A 14,988-nucleotide genomic window follows, 5' to 3' on the forward strand; every position below is an offset into this window, starting at 1 on the left:
AGATACCCTCAGAATCACATCTGTATAAACAGCTGCCATTCCAGAAGCAATATTCTTCAGAAAGAGGCACATCTGCGCAGGAGCGAGGCATGTTCGATCGGATACATTTAACCCATGCCTCATTTACACAGACATCATGCAGTACCTGCATGACACATCCGCATCTCCAGGATCCATAAGCATGGCAACATACAACCCAGTACTATTTATCCAAGTGTCACTTCGCACTGTTGATCACATGATACATTGCAGTGGAAAACAGGAAAAAGCAGCAGTCCAACTTCTGGCAGCAATGAAGCCACAAAGTTTGTGGTATCTATAAAGGTTCCACTAGTCCAGAATCAGGGAACCAGGACAGGGAACTCTGAATTGTCAGTCTTTTTCTGCATTGCAGTTACAACTGAATCAGTAGTTTCAAATTTTTGGGAGTCAAACTGAAGCTACTGCAGTCACATGGCAAAAGCAAAATAAAGCCAAATATCCAAGACAGTACATTAGACGGAACAGGAATAATCTCTTACACACAGAAGTACTACAGCAGTATGCATATTCTGAAGAAAAATAAGCAAAGGTGTGCATTTCTGCATCAAATTCAGTACACAAATGTACATGACTCTACAGGAACCAACCAATGTCATGTGACTGAGAAAAACAGATGTCCAGAATAAAGTAAACACAAAATTAAAAAAGTAGTAAGTCACTATGCTCGAACTCCCAGTAAGATACCAGTGAGTTCCAGCCTTCAGAGGCAAATGCTGAGACAAGAACCAGCTAGTCAGAGATCTGCCACAGCAAACTGCAGGTTTAGGTGAAAAAGGAAGAAAGCTGGCTTGCAGAGTTCAATTAAAAACAGACCTTTGTGGATAACCATTAAATTGCTGTGTAAAAGCTCAGACGGACTTGGACCAGCATCCTGCTGTCTCACACAACCAAGTAAGATGCAGGCCGTGGAAGCTTTCCTGTGCGTTGATGTATGCTTCACAACGCAAACTCCTCACGCAGTGAAGTGCTGCATCATCCTCTGCCACACTCCTCACCACGCTAATGGGGCACTAAACTACACCGAGGCAAAGCACAGCTCAAACTGAGGTAACAGTATATCAGAACAAGGAAAATCAGCCACACGTGCCTTGTCATGAGCTGCAGGTCAGGCACCAAATGCCTGACGCAGACAAGGGTTCTGAGAGGAAATGGCAACTTGCCTCAGCAGAAGCCCAGGATGCGTGCCTGCTGGAAGGAGAATCTGTTTCCCTCACTCCCCCGCATCCATCCTTCCTCCTTTTCCTCCTCTCTGAAGAAGCTACAGGCATGTAGGGGCAGATTGACCAGCTCCCAGCTGCAGGTAGCTGCCCGGAAAAGCGAGGCCTCAAGGCACCATGGCAACAGGCTCTGCCTTGCACGGTGCCAGACAACTGGCAGACACCCCGCACCCGCAGGCTCAGAGGCAGCGCGCTATTGCTGGAAGAGAAAAACCCCATGCGGGTTTAGGGGCATCTAAAGCAGTCACAATGCTACTGGTAACCTATTGAGTGAAATAATGCAAAAGCCTGGCTAGATTGACTTCTTGTGCCTCAAAAGGCTGGAAATTTTAGAAAACCATGGTAACAATCATTACAACAGTCCTGCAGATAGCAGGAATCTCCAAACACCAGTGAAGAGCCCCAGAAGAGCTATATTAGAATTACTGGTGAGTGGAAGGGAGGGGTGACACTGCAGCATTACCTGTGGTCCTAGGAGACACTTCTTGCTGTGATGTTCCCCTGTAAGACATGCTGCCACCCTCAGTCTTTCACTGCCACCCATAGACAGAAAAAAAAAAAAAAAAAAAGGTAAAACAAAAAATAATCCACAAAACAAAAAGCACCTGTACCTTGTGGGATAGGCAGCACAGGGAGAGGTTGAAGCATTTCTCATAACTTGCACTTCTGCTATCACTTTGAAATGTGCTAAAAGATGCTAAGAAAACAGACAACAAGCTGCAATATAGAAATAGGGAATTCACAAAATCTTCAGTTAATGACGAGACCAAGACATGCTCATCCTATTCATACTCTATAAATAAATGACTGTGTTTCAAAATTCAGCACTAGATATATATACAGCTCATGTATCGTCTTATGGGAAATAGAACAAGTACAGAGCATACCTGCAAAGTCATAAACATCAAGTATGTACCATATGCAGTAGCCACAACATAAAATAGAACAGATATGCAATAATAAAATAGGTCCCTGCCTCAGATTATATATTTTCCTGCTCGCTACAGGAAACAGTTATTGACTAAAGCTCAGGAAAAACAAGATACAAATCCAAGAACACAAAGGCATTTAGGCTAAAATAAAGTCCAATTAATTGCTTCTTTCGTTCACTTATGAAATCTTATTTTGCACTAATTCCTTCTTGAGAGATGATCACATACCATAATAAAATCTACCTAATTCTTACCTGAAAATGAAAATAAAAGGCAGCCATCAAAGACCTGACGTATGAGTCATACAGTCTTTTGCCTCATCTCAACTGTATCAACTCAAAGTATGGAAAAACATAAGATAAACTCTAAAGTAGCAATACAGATTCTCTTCCAAACAAAAACCACTTCTGTGTAAATGACTGCAAACAGAACAGGAGGATGCAGAAAACAGATGTTATACACAAAACATTACTGCAAGTACTCATCACAAACAACTCCCACCCACTGGCCAGTCAGCATGTACTGTAACATGCTAGGGAGACTTGGCAAATAATTTCACAGTTAAATCATGAATATTGATGCTCACAAGCAGAGATGTTTGGGTTATTTGTTGTGATTAACATTCTTGCTGAATATACATCTATTTCTTAGCTCGCAAACAAAACTTGATATATTTTCAAGAAATTTTTCTTACCTGCTTAAAAACATCAGTAACAGAGATGGTCATGAAACAATCAAGGTGTTTGCTTAGCTACACATATCATGCTTTATTATTTTGCTCTTTGTGTAATTGACAGTTTGAAAAGGGAAAAAAAAAGGAGTCATAACTGAAAGCATCTATAGTGACAACATCGCTCACACAAATAATACCATTTGCTTGTGAAAATGACTATTCATGTAAAGGACTGCATTAATGCACACACAAATCCATTTACATGAATGCTTGCAAACAGTGAACAACAGAGGTACAAGAACATGAATCAAACAGCTGTTCAGAATTCAAATTAATGTTTGCAATACATGTTTTGGTGTATTTGGCAGCTCTAATCACAAGCACCAGTTGTCAGAGGTAGGCTCTGATAATTTCACTAGTACAGTCTGTAAAAACTAAAAACACACAGCAAGACGATTCCACTTAGGGATTACTGCATAGGCAACAGGGAATACCATTAGTATAATCTTACTCATAAATTCGCGCGTATAGCAGTGGTTAAGTTACACAGTCATAAACTAAGAAAATCCTTTACTTTCTTGCTTCAGTCTAGCTAAACCCATAGCACTAGGTAAATGCCATAGGAATAAGGCTGTGTATTTCAACCTAGGGAATTTGTTCCGGCATTGCAAGCCAAATCCTGCCAAGTCTGCTCTTTGCAGGGTTTCTATACCATCGCTTTAGAGCACTCCTGATTTCACACTTGAGTACTAATCCACGAATCTTCTAGACTGCCTACACATTGTTGTACGCTCCACTGTATGCGCCACTAGCTCCACCAGCAATGAATTTAGAATGCCATAGGGATGCTGGCATATGCTCACCTCCTCTCCCTGCACGCAGTATGGATGCGATAGTGAGTGGTAAATCTGTCACACTTAGCATGCCATAAGGTCTCCAAGAGCATGCCATAAGGTCCTACATACACCAAGTGTGCACATATCCCCTTTCTCCACCTCCAAATATAAAATGTCCGTATATAACAGTATTAAAGCAGTTTTCTGATGTCTGATTTCAACAGTTACGTGGAACACACACAATTCAGCAAACAATAAGATTCTAGGCTGGTTCTCCTAGGTCTTCTGGAATGCCTTCTCCTAGGCATGGTGCCTGAAGAGCAAAGAGAGAGGGGGTAAGAGGCAGTGATAATTCAAGCAGACATCCAGGAACTTTGCAGTCAGGGCTCCGGGGTGCAACCTGGCAGAAGTGGATTCAGAGGCACTCAACAACAGAAAAGACATTCCTGTCCAGATTAGATTTGCCTACAGAAGGGGCACAGTTTGAGACTGTGTTTCATTCATAATAGTTTTTTTAAATCTGCTGCATCAAAAACTGCTTCCACATGAGTGAATGATGCATAAATGGTACTGTTTCCTATAGGCAAACAGGAGATCAAGGAGCAAGTCATGCTGAAGATGGGTCACAAACTCACGCCCATAATACCTAACCATCATCTAAGTCATCTAGGACACTTTTAGCTGGGCCTGTCATGAAGTCATCACCAAAGTTTTCAGGTAAACCACCAACAACCTGGTGCTGACCAATTATCTTCTGCAAGGTTTTAAGCTTTGATGATGAAATTTCACTAATAATTAAAATCTCTTCATTGAACACTACTGCAGAAGATGTTCTCTTGCTTCTGTTTGAAGAACAGAAACAGTGCAACGTATTTGGCCTCCATTACTGAAGCATCTGTATCCCAGAATAAACTTTTAAGCTTGTATGTGAACCAAGAAAAGGCTTATTACTTTTTAGAATGTGCTGCAGAAGGACAGTGTGTGGCAGAGCTCTGGCCAGGAGATGTCAACTGTCCATAAAATTGAGATGTGAGCAAGACACTGCCACCTGACAACTGACTTTTACAGGTACACAGCCTTTTAAAGAAGAGTGGAAGTGATGGAAGAACTGGACTGTTCGCTGTATGAGACAGCATGCTAGCAACACATCATTATTGTATCTGTTTGCAAAAGGACAGAGCGTTTGGTTTGCTTAGCCCCTCACTAGTATTTCCTAACTGGAATGAGATTCTGAGACCACCAGCCGTGTTTTCAGCATGTTTTTGGCACAGCGCCTTTGCATTAAGCTGCTCCCAGCAACAGGAATAGCAGTAGGGTCCAGCTCTGTAGTGGAGACTGTAAATGCAAACAACTTACAAAGTGCTGAAAAATGAATGTTCTTTAACTTAAATTTTGCGTATTAGACCAGGTAGTGACATTAGTAGACATGCTGCAATCCATCCTCATACTATTTCAGTACTCATCTTCCACACCCTTCTTTTGTGAACATCTTGTACACTGCCTGCTGAGGAGCTGCACAAGATGGTAGGAAATCTTGTACATCTCAGGATACTCCTGCCAACATACACTATGGATTTAACCAGTATGTGCCAAAAGGGCCCTCAGACCTCTCCAGCTGAGACAGCATGCAACAGGGAGCGAATCAGCATGTATTTAAACACAGCCTGTCTGCTTGTTCACCATTGCCAAAAGCTAGCAGAAACAGCACAAATTCAATAGTTCTTCCTTTCTGCCCCATGATCTCTGCATTTTGGTACAGTGTTTATTCTGAAATCTGTAGTGCTTAACAACAGAGTTTTGTTTGTTTAAAAAAAAAATAAACCTGAACTACAAAAAGAACCAACGTAAGCTAGTGAAACAAAAATGTCCTGGAGCATACTTGGAAAAGTAACCCTGAACTAGGTTTTCCTCTTTTACCCAAAAAGACATGAGCAAATTCTTCCAGCTTAATGGTTTATGTATGAATGGGGGCATGCATGTGTATGCACAAATTTTAAATAGTGAAGGAAGGAATCCTTCTTACCTTGCTCTTGCAATAGTTATTGACAATAATGATGTTACCTATACATGAGAGGATATCTTAAAAATGTCTAACTTTAGGTGATGAGGGGTTAGAAATAAGAGAACTGGATGGCTTGGTATTTTGGGGGAGAGGAGACTAACAAATGTTGTAACATTGTCTGTCCTCACCTATGTGGTCTGATACCAGCTGTATAGCACAGAACAATTAAATTCTCTCCCTTTTCGGACATGAACAAATAGTGCAGAAAATAACTGGAGGGAAAAAAAAACACTAACCTGGCAGAAACCTCAGCTTATCTGTCTTCAACTTGCTATTAAAAAGAAAAAAAAAGGCAGTACTCTCTCCATGTTATCATCCCTGTCTTCCACAAATTCTGCACAGCGACATGCAATGTGTGACAAACTTTCTCATTACAGTTTTCAGCAGATGCGAAGTTCTGCCTCTATACCCAGAAATCAAAGGAATCACGTTGAATTGGCACAACTCTGCTACAGCTGTAAAAACACACTGATGTTACTTCCAGTAACTTATCAGTCCTTTACTTCCTTAAATAATGATCAGATTTACTTATTATCTCCATGGAATTTTAAATTACATACTGTAGGAAAGTGGTCTTTAATTTTCCTGTGACCCAGCTTTTCGCACCTTAATAAAACAACAACAACAAAAAAATATTCTCAACATGAAAGCCTGCTATGATTAATTGTTATTATCCTCACAGAAAAGTTTTTATAATCCATTTAATAATTTGCCTTATTAATATGTTAATACTCTCTTATAGAATGGAAGACACCAGATCCTTTCCTCTTACTCATTTCAATTAATCAAAACCAAGTACTCAGCTTTCACTTTAAGTAACCTTTGGTACTTGTGTTGTCAGCTTAAAATGGATTTTAGTATTAATTTGCAGAGGATTAATTATTTATCTATGTAACAATACCACGTAACATTTTAATGTTGCCTTTGAGACACTGCAGAACAGCGAAAATACCTCATTCAATGCTGGAAAATTAATCAGTGATTTTGATCTATGCCACAACAAAGCACATATATACTAACTAAATAAAAAAGAGGCACATTTCGCCCACCACGCAGCACTCAGGAAACATCTGTCATTTGTTCTGTTTTCTTTGCTCAGTCAGGAAGCCATCCAATGGAAATGAAGGAGAGAGAAAAAAATAAATAGAAGAGTGGCATTTTTCATATATACTGAATACCAGCTAACAACAAAAGAAGTAATACATGCAGAGAATCAGTAAGTTAGAAGTGGATTAAAAAAAATAGTGGAATTAATTCTTTAAAGGATGAAATTCCTTAGCAATGCTATTACTTGCTTACAAAGGTTTTTTAGTGATTTAGTTTGGGGCTTTTGTTTAAGGTAATTGAATATTTAACTTAAAATAATTTCTATTATATTTTAGTCACCTACACATACAGCTGATGAGGAAATCTTCACAAAAGATATTGCAATGTATTTTAATATATATATTTTATTTGCACAAAGATCACGTACAAAGGCAGGGCTTAACCATCCTCTTCCTAATGCTGACTCCACTGGGAATAAGCCTGTACCCACAAGTACATGCACAATGCATGCTCACACTCCCACCAGGAACTTTTTTCCAACTTGCTGCCTGCTTTCAAATTCTTCAGCTGTCCTGCCTCCCACTCACACACTCCCTTCTCAGTAGGGTCTGCAACCAAAGCTAATGAGTTTATCTCATTTCCACCAAGCCGGTGAGTGCTGGCAGCAGCTGATAGGGAATAGTGGATAGAAAATGTAAACCTGTAGTTCAGTAGAATACCTGAATCATTAGGGAACTTTAAAACTAGTGACTACACATAGTAGTTTTATCCAGTATCTTTCACGTTGTCATTATTAAGTAGGTATTTTTAGCCAGCAAAAGCAAAATCCATCGGCAGCAGCAGCGTTTCCAAGGAGACAGAATAATTTAAATACATGTGGAACTAGATCTTTGTTTTCATCAACTCCTCTCTGTTACTGGAGCTGGTTTGAGTAAAATTTCTCATTTCAGGAAAAAAAAAAAGTGGGGTGAAATATATAAATCTGAGATTGAATTCAACATTTTCCTTATGGTTTCAGATACATATCAACTGCTTACAAATAATCAAATATCAGGATGCAACTCATCTATTTTTCAGTTAATATTATTTACCAGTGTGCACATTCCAGTAAATAGCAGATACAAAAACAGTTTCTCAGTTTTTCAGAATAATTTTGTAAATCACTAAGTCTTATTGATGTTTTGTTTAGCAAACTTACATCAGGCTCCATTCTCTGAAGAAATGGCTAAAAGAAAACGAAACCACACCTGATGCCTACAGCTGGTTAGGTGTACAAGACATGGACAAAGGACAGAGTTTCTTCCACTCCTCTTTAGCACTCAGTAAGAGTTTTATTGCCCTTCTCCATTCTCCAGCTATTTTTTAATTAAATCCCATTTTGAGAAATTTAGGTCTTCTCTAAGTGAAAACAAGAAAACTGAATATATGCATTTTCTGGTTTTAATCTCTCAAATCTAGTAAAACTAAATTCTAATATTTTAGCAGAATCTAGCTTTATAAATATACAGTTAGATAATTTCAAACGAAGCAGAAAACTTCTAATCCTTCCCTTTATTTCAATGTGGTATAAATGGACTGTGACAACTAAATAATCCCCTTACTATATTTTCAGTGGGGTGGGAAGATGAACAACTAATTAAAAGCTGCTTGTTCATGAAATAACACTCCCAATTTTTCTATCAATGGATTAATTCAGAATACAGTATTGAAAGACACAGACAAGTGTCACAAAAATTAACAACTGCTTAAAGAACAATTAATCTGTATTATTTAAACAGGAACTTCTTCCATAAAATACTTGATATCAAAAATTGCTTAAAAATTAGGTATTTCTTAGATAATTATAATTAACTTCAAGAAATTCCAGGAAAAGAGGTCACATCAGAAATATACAGTGGTTACTTGAACATCTGCAGTAGCTCCTTTAATATAATTATGGGATTAAATGCAACAAAAAATATAGTTATCTGAAACAAATTAATTCCCATCATAGTGCTATCTCCACCAGTAACGTCAAGTAACGTAAATGACTGTTTAAAAAAAAAAAAATCTATACATTGGCAACAATATATGATCACAACTCATTTATTTCAATCAAGATTTCTGCTTCTTCACACCAGCATAATGGGGTCCTGTACTACAATAGCTATTTGCTACATGTAAAACACGCAGAAATAAGTCAGTAGAGTTCACACATTGAAATCTTCACCCCAGGGAGGCAAATATTGGTGTCTCCAAATTTTTCAGTGGAACCAGGACTTTTTTCTGTAATTCTATACCCTCAAATAATGTAGCTTGATAAACAATCCTGTTTTCTGTAACAAGTGAGTTATTTGCTACTTGCCATCCTCAATTTCTGTGAGCTAAAAGCTACTGATAACACGTAAACTTGGTAAAATACATTTCATACAACCTACTTCAACAGTTTATTGAATCTGGTATGTAGCTGCATTAGGTATTACAAGATTTGTCTATCTTGTACGCATAATTTAATTATATGCATTTTTATGACAAAATTTTTATGATTGAATTATAACCAGATACATTCATAGTATAAAAATAATACAAAAATCCACAAAAGAGCCTTCATCCTTTAAGAATTGCTCTGAGGAGCCACTCTTTCTGTATGTTCAACACTAAATAAAAATATGTACAGTTTTTGAAACAGTTCATTTTTAAGTCCTTTTTCCTAACCAAACTCAAAGAAAACAGTTTTAAATTTTCCTGCACTGTCTTACTGCTGGTAGCATACACTGTATTTTCAACAGTATTTCCATCATATGTAAGATTTCTCTTCCTGTAGTCTTATGAACTACTTCAGCATCAATGAGATGCAATATCTACACTGTCAAATGAGAGTTATCAGATGACATTAGGCATGCCTATGATTTCACTGCCTATGGATCTCATCTAAGTTGAAATCTCCTACAAAGGAGAAATAAGCTGAGAAGCTGCTTCATAGTCATTAATGAGGAACAAACAGTAAGATGCTTGCACATGCCTTTTTTTTTTTTTTTTAAGCCAAGAAATACTGTGGCAAGGATCAAGAACAGCTATTAAGGATTTTTTTTTCTCCCTTACCTGTAAACTGGCTTTCTGTGTTTCAGCTCTATCAATGCAGACTGAAAGGTTTACTCCTCCTTTTTCCATCCATCAGACAGCAGTCATCCAATAACTGAAGTCATCCTGGCATCCTCTGGAACATGCTCTCTCCTCTCTCCCCTATTTCCCGCTCCCCACCCCCATCTTCATGCTAGCAAAATGGGAAAACAGCAAGCAAACAAACAAACAAAAAAAAACCCCACATCTGAAAACCAGTTTTAATATGCTACTTAGTAATCACTGAGGATGCTCTGTACTGGCAGGTAATGACAAAATTTGAAGACAAGAAAAAAGAAGTGTACTAATAACCTTCAGCTCCAGTACTAAATTGCAATTCTCCCCTTCAGCTCCTTTTTCTAAGAAAAACCAAGCAAGCAGCTGGAGGAACACATTTACTGCCTATACACAGTCTGATATATTTTTGCATGTCAGCTTTGTACTCAGCCATCCAGATTTGCAGTGAAGAGTGCTGCTGTGCATTTAAGAAATTTTGTGATTATCAAAGTAACAATGGTGCTTTTATACAAAGCAAGACTCTGAAATCTCAATGCACATTACAATTCAGGGATTGATGACAGTAATTTCTTACTACTCTCCAATGCTGCAAAGGAATACCAATTGTGAAGGCTAAAAATAACCGTAAGGTACCAAGATATGCAGCATCAGAAGTTCCAAGGCCAAAATAATAAAGGGATGGGAGAACTCAGATTTCCCGTGGTTTTACTTTCTATCAAATTGTAACTGTACTTCAGCCATTTTAATATCCCTAAGCATCAGCTAAATACATTTTCTTCCTGCTTAAGACAGCATTTATAAAATATCTGAAGGAGAACAATCAGTAGTAACCTTTTCCTTAATGTTTTACCTGTATAAAGCCCTACCTATATAAGTGGTGTGTATGGCTCTTCATTATTTATTTCAGAGAATATCCCAAGCTGGAAAGGACCCACAAGTATAAATCCAACTCTAAAAGCCAAAATCTACTGCCCGAAGCCAATGCCTTATGTGAACTTCACCCACACAAAACTTTCTGCCTAAATAAGAACTCAAATGCAGAGAATGCGTGGGCAAACAATTTTCAACTTGTGTGCCTCAATGATACTAAGTCTACTTGTAGCCTCTTAAATCATGATGAAATGATGTTTTCCAAGACAAATTCCAAGGAGAATTTGATTTTTTATATAACCATATCAATCAGGTATCAGCTCAGCTGAAGACACGAGCGTTAAATTAATTTCATGAGAGCTTTAAACTAAAATCAAAATCAAGAATGAGTCTTCAGTCCCAGCTAATGTAAAGTTTTCTGCCACATCAAAGCATTTGTACTCCAGGATTTCCCTTTGAAAAGAAAATGTTAAGAAGTAGAAGCTGACAAGTACCTTTCTGTTTACAAATTTCTATCTTCAGCTATGGCTTTCCAATGAAATTAACTGTGAATTCCTTTAAAGAAGAGCATCTATACTCTTCGCTGAATTATTGATCTTTAACCATAGTAAGGCCAATTTGAACTAGCATACTTCCACTATAAAGTAATAGCTGTTTTAGCTTCTGGAAAAATTATCTGTCACTCTTACCATAATGAACTGCCACTAGATCCTGTGCATAACATTCAGATTCTATAAGACACCTACAAGAAAAGTGGGTGGCTTTTTATCCAAATTACGTCTATTTAACATAAAACCTCTTCCTCAGTGCCTAGAAAAATGGAAATTCATTCCTGCCTCTGTTCAAAAACTAAAATAACTCTTTGATGACAAATCCAGACAATCAATATGATTTTTTTTTTAGTGGTAAAGAACTTTCAGGAACACTGAGGGAAGACTAAACAGGCGTTTTGCCCTGATGAGACTGGCTTGAAGACATCTTCATCTTTACTTTCTTTGTTATCTGCAGAAACAAATTTAGAGTTGTGCACCAAGGCTTCACCTCTCAACCAGCCTGACTGCTGAGGGAGATGCATAGAGTCTGAGAATTGTAATCTCATAACTTATTTTAATAAAAATCTTTTCAACACAGATGCAAGATGCAATGCTGTTCCAGTCCTGAAGCACTATTAGAATAATTAGTCACAGAGAAATGAGCAGTACACATAAACAAGTCAGAATGTCTTGCTAGTACCTGCTATGAAATAAACAAGTTAATAACAACAAACACAACAGAAACTCAAAGATAGTCCCAGACTGAAGCAACTATTAAAGACAGGTAATCAGCATATCTAAACTAAAATCCAAGTAGTCTTGCTGCGGGAAAAAAAAAAGGAAAAAAAAGATAAGTAAATGAATTAAGTTTCTAAACACCAGCCTACTCAATAGAGAAAGGTATTTTAAATATGTGAAATGCAACTCTGCCAGTATATCTGGGCCCTGAGTACAAACCCATGTCCTGGGGGTTTGGCTGGGCACAAGGCCAAATTATAGCCAGTGCAGCTGGTGGCCTTGCAAGAAGATGCCCAAAGCAGCCTCACTGAGTGCCTGCCCACCCTTTGCTAGGACAACGCTTTTAAACGAAGCCTCTTGCCCTTAGCCATGCTATGACTGCACTGCAGCTGCCTCGTACCTGGCCACGTGCCCACTAGATTCAGCCCCTGATGCTGAGCATGGACTGGACTTCCCTGGGGGAATGCTGGGTTTCCCCCCAGCTGCCATCCCTGCTCTGTGCTGGAGGATTTGGCCCCTGCCCCACTGCCACCCTCAGCACCTGCCTGCGCGCCCCTTCGAAGCCACCAGCTGCGCTGGCCACCCTGGCATGGCACGTGAAGCAGGCTGTCCACCTCTACAGCCAGCGCCTTCCAAGTCTTAGCAATGCTACCTGGCTCTGCAGTGCTATTACTGGACTAGTAGGTCGCATATACACAGACGGAGGAAAGGAAAGTGGCCTTTTTGAACCCAGGCTTGTACCCAGTCCCTGCTGTGACTCAAGTGATTAGTGGGTGGGCTTATAACCCTCCAGCTATTTCAGCTTTTTTCCTTGAATGTCTGTTTTCCCTCTTTACTTAATACTTAAAATATACCTTGTTTTTTCCTCCAGAACCATTACATTGCACAAAAGAAAGGCTTCATCTGGAAGCAGACTCCTGAAATAACTTTCTGCACTTCTCCTTTTCCTGCTCATGTCTGTTGCTACTAAAATATTTGCTTCCATTTTCTTTCAGTCTACAAAGATTAAAGCTTCTTTTAGCAATCCTTTTACGCAAGGGTAACATGTTGAATGATCACCTCCTTCATATAGGACAAAAAAAAAGAATCTTCAGAGAAAAAAAGGAAAAAGTGTATATAAATTACATCTCAGTAATCCCCTCTGCTTTACCATATAATGGTACTAAGCAAATTAAAAGAGTTGCTGGTAAAAAAAAATATGATAATAATAATAAAATAAAACCCATGTTCATCTTAATGCTTTAGACAGCCCTGATTGTAAAGGTGAGCTGACACAGCTTAGTGAGTAATTAGAACCTCAAACAAATCTCTTGTATTTCATAACATCCACTGCTAAAACTGAACACGATCCTTCCCAGAATATTTCTTCAGCCTCTTTCCCTAGCAGAGCTAATTGTTCCACTCCCCTCCCTCAGCAGTCTCTAACAGTAATCCCATTTTCTTTCCCTTCAGACCTTATACCTCTTTATAAAAAAATAAAAAATAAAATTAAAAAAAGTCAGCTGTTCTATTTTATCTAATAATACAGATTTTTTTTCCCTCTCTCTCCTTTACTTTATCCCATATCTGATCCATACCTGCTTCAGTACCCATACCAATTTGCTTCCTGGAATCATGATGGATTTACTTATCTAAAGATAGAGTAGTTAAAATTCTTTAAAGCTAAATCAATAGTTCTGCATTCAGTTTACTGCTAGTGGCCTTTACTTCGTATTTTGAAGAAACACACAATAGTTAGTGAGATGGAGGTAACAGCTCACCAGTAACTGTAGTTCCTTACGGTTCACATGTACCTTCACACCAAGACTAGACCACTTTTTCTTTCTGCAACCTGGGATAGGATGTGCTGTGTCCCATCTGCTCTCACATTTAAGATTCTGGGTAGCACATTCTGCATCATTTTGGTGTCTTCTGAAATGCAAATATTTGCAAGTGGGACAGAAAGGAAGGGAAGAGATGGCCGGGGGAAAAACGTAGATTTACATGTGTCAAAGAACTCTGAATACGAGTAAGTAATGTCTCTTTTTATCTTCACTTGATAATCCACACAGGCACTTATATTGTGGGTGACTCCCAGCAGCTCCCCTCAGGTTATGTAACTTTTTGATAGGTCATCACATCGTCCTTCGTTACGGAACTACAGTAATTAGATTCTAAAGCGTGAGATCAGCTCAGGCATACTGCTTAATGAAGACACAGATGGAGGTTGGTATTTGGAGAAATCTACAGGCAGACGTTTGAGACTTACCCATTTGTTCATCAGGCTACTGACCACAGGATCAGCAACTTGCCTAAGAAACATAGTGGCTACTACCTGGCTCAGGAGCAGAAGTTACCACCTCAGATATAAACACGGGAAGCAGTCAAGTTTTCAACAGGATAAAGCTGTCCTGAAAGATTGTCACTACGACATCTGATTACATTCCATACACGTGGTCTAGAAATAAGAATCTTATTCACCATTCTGCTATCAAGATTCCAGGCACATATGTCATGTTCCCTACCTTACATCTATCGGACCTCCTGAAAATAGAGAGACTTTGTAACCCCTTCTTTCTCAGTGTCCTACATTCTATGTGCCTCTCAAGACATGAAATACAGGCCAAGAGCTCTGCAAACATGCCTTGGAACCCATGAATATCTGGCACTCATGTGCTGGCTCCATTCTTCCTGAGGCACTTGGTTTTTTGCAGTCACACCATTCAAAAAAAAAAAATCCCACCCTGCTCCAGCAAAAACATATCTGTTGCTATGAACTGATAAACTGCAAGTAGCAGGATAAGGAGAAAGGCTCCTGAAAACACTGCGTCTTGCCACGCTGGAAGGTGCGGTCATATAATTTGAACAACAGCGAGCGGCTTGCTGAAAGATCTGTCAGCAAATAACAAAGGGCAGCACCTCTAGAGAAAGCTACGAAAGCC

The 14,988-nt window shown here is 38.8% G+C and overlaps 1 protein-coding gene across 14 annotated transcripts in view; it reads right to left on the reverse strand.

Moving 5' to 3' along the window:
• The window catches only part of CSRNP3 (cysteine and serine rich nuclear protein 3), a 102,130-nt gene that overhangs the window by 75,370 nt on the left and 11,772 nt on the right, over positions 1 to 14,988 (reverse strand). For 3 of the 14 annotated variants that reach the window (XR_013954008.1, XM_080601260.1, XM_080601277.1), the window contains exon 1: positions 1,871 to 9,829. The exons of 8 other annotated variants lie outside the window; for them this stretch is intronic. Coding sequence is in view for 3 of the 6 variants with exons in the window: in XM_080601260.1 (XP_080457386.1) it covers positions 1,871 to 1,907 (37 nt within the window). In the remaining 3 variants the exon portion in view is untranslated. Of the gene's footprint in view, positions 1 to 1,870; positions 9,830 to 9,890; positions 10,055 to 14,988 lie in introns of those variants that run through there. 3 more of the 14 variants (XM_080601281.1, XM_080601265.1, XM_080601278.1) reach the window with 2 other exon arrangements.

Source organism: Anser brachyrhynchus (assembly GCF_964034855.1).
Source record: "Anser brachyrhynchus genome assembly, chromosome: 7".
NCBI classification, from domain to species: domain Eukaryota; kingdom Metazoa; phylum Chordata; class Aves; order Anseriformes; family Anatidae; genus Anser; species Anser brachyrhynchus.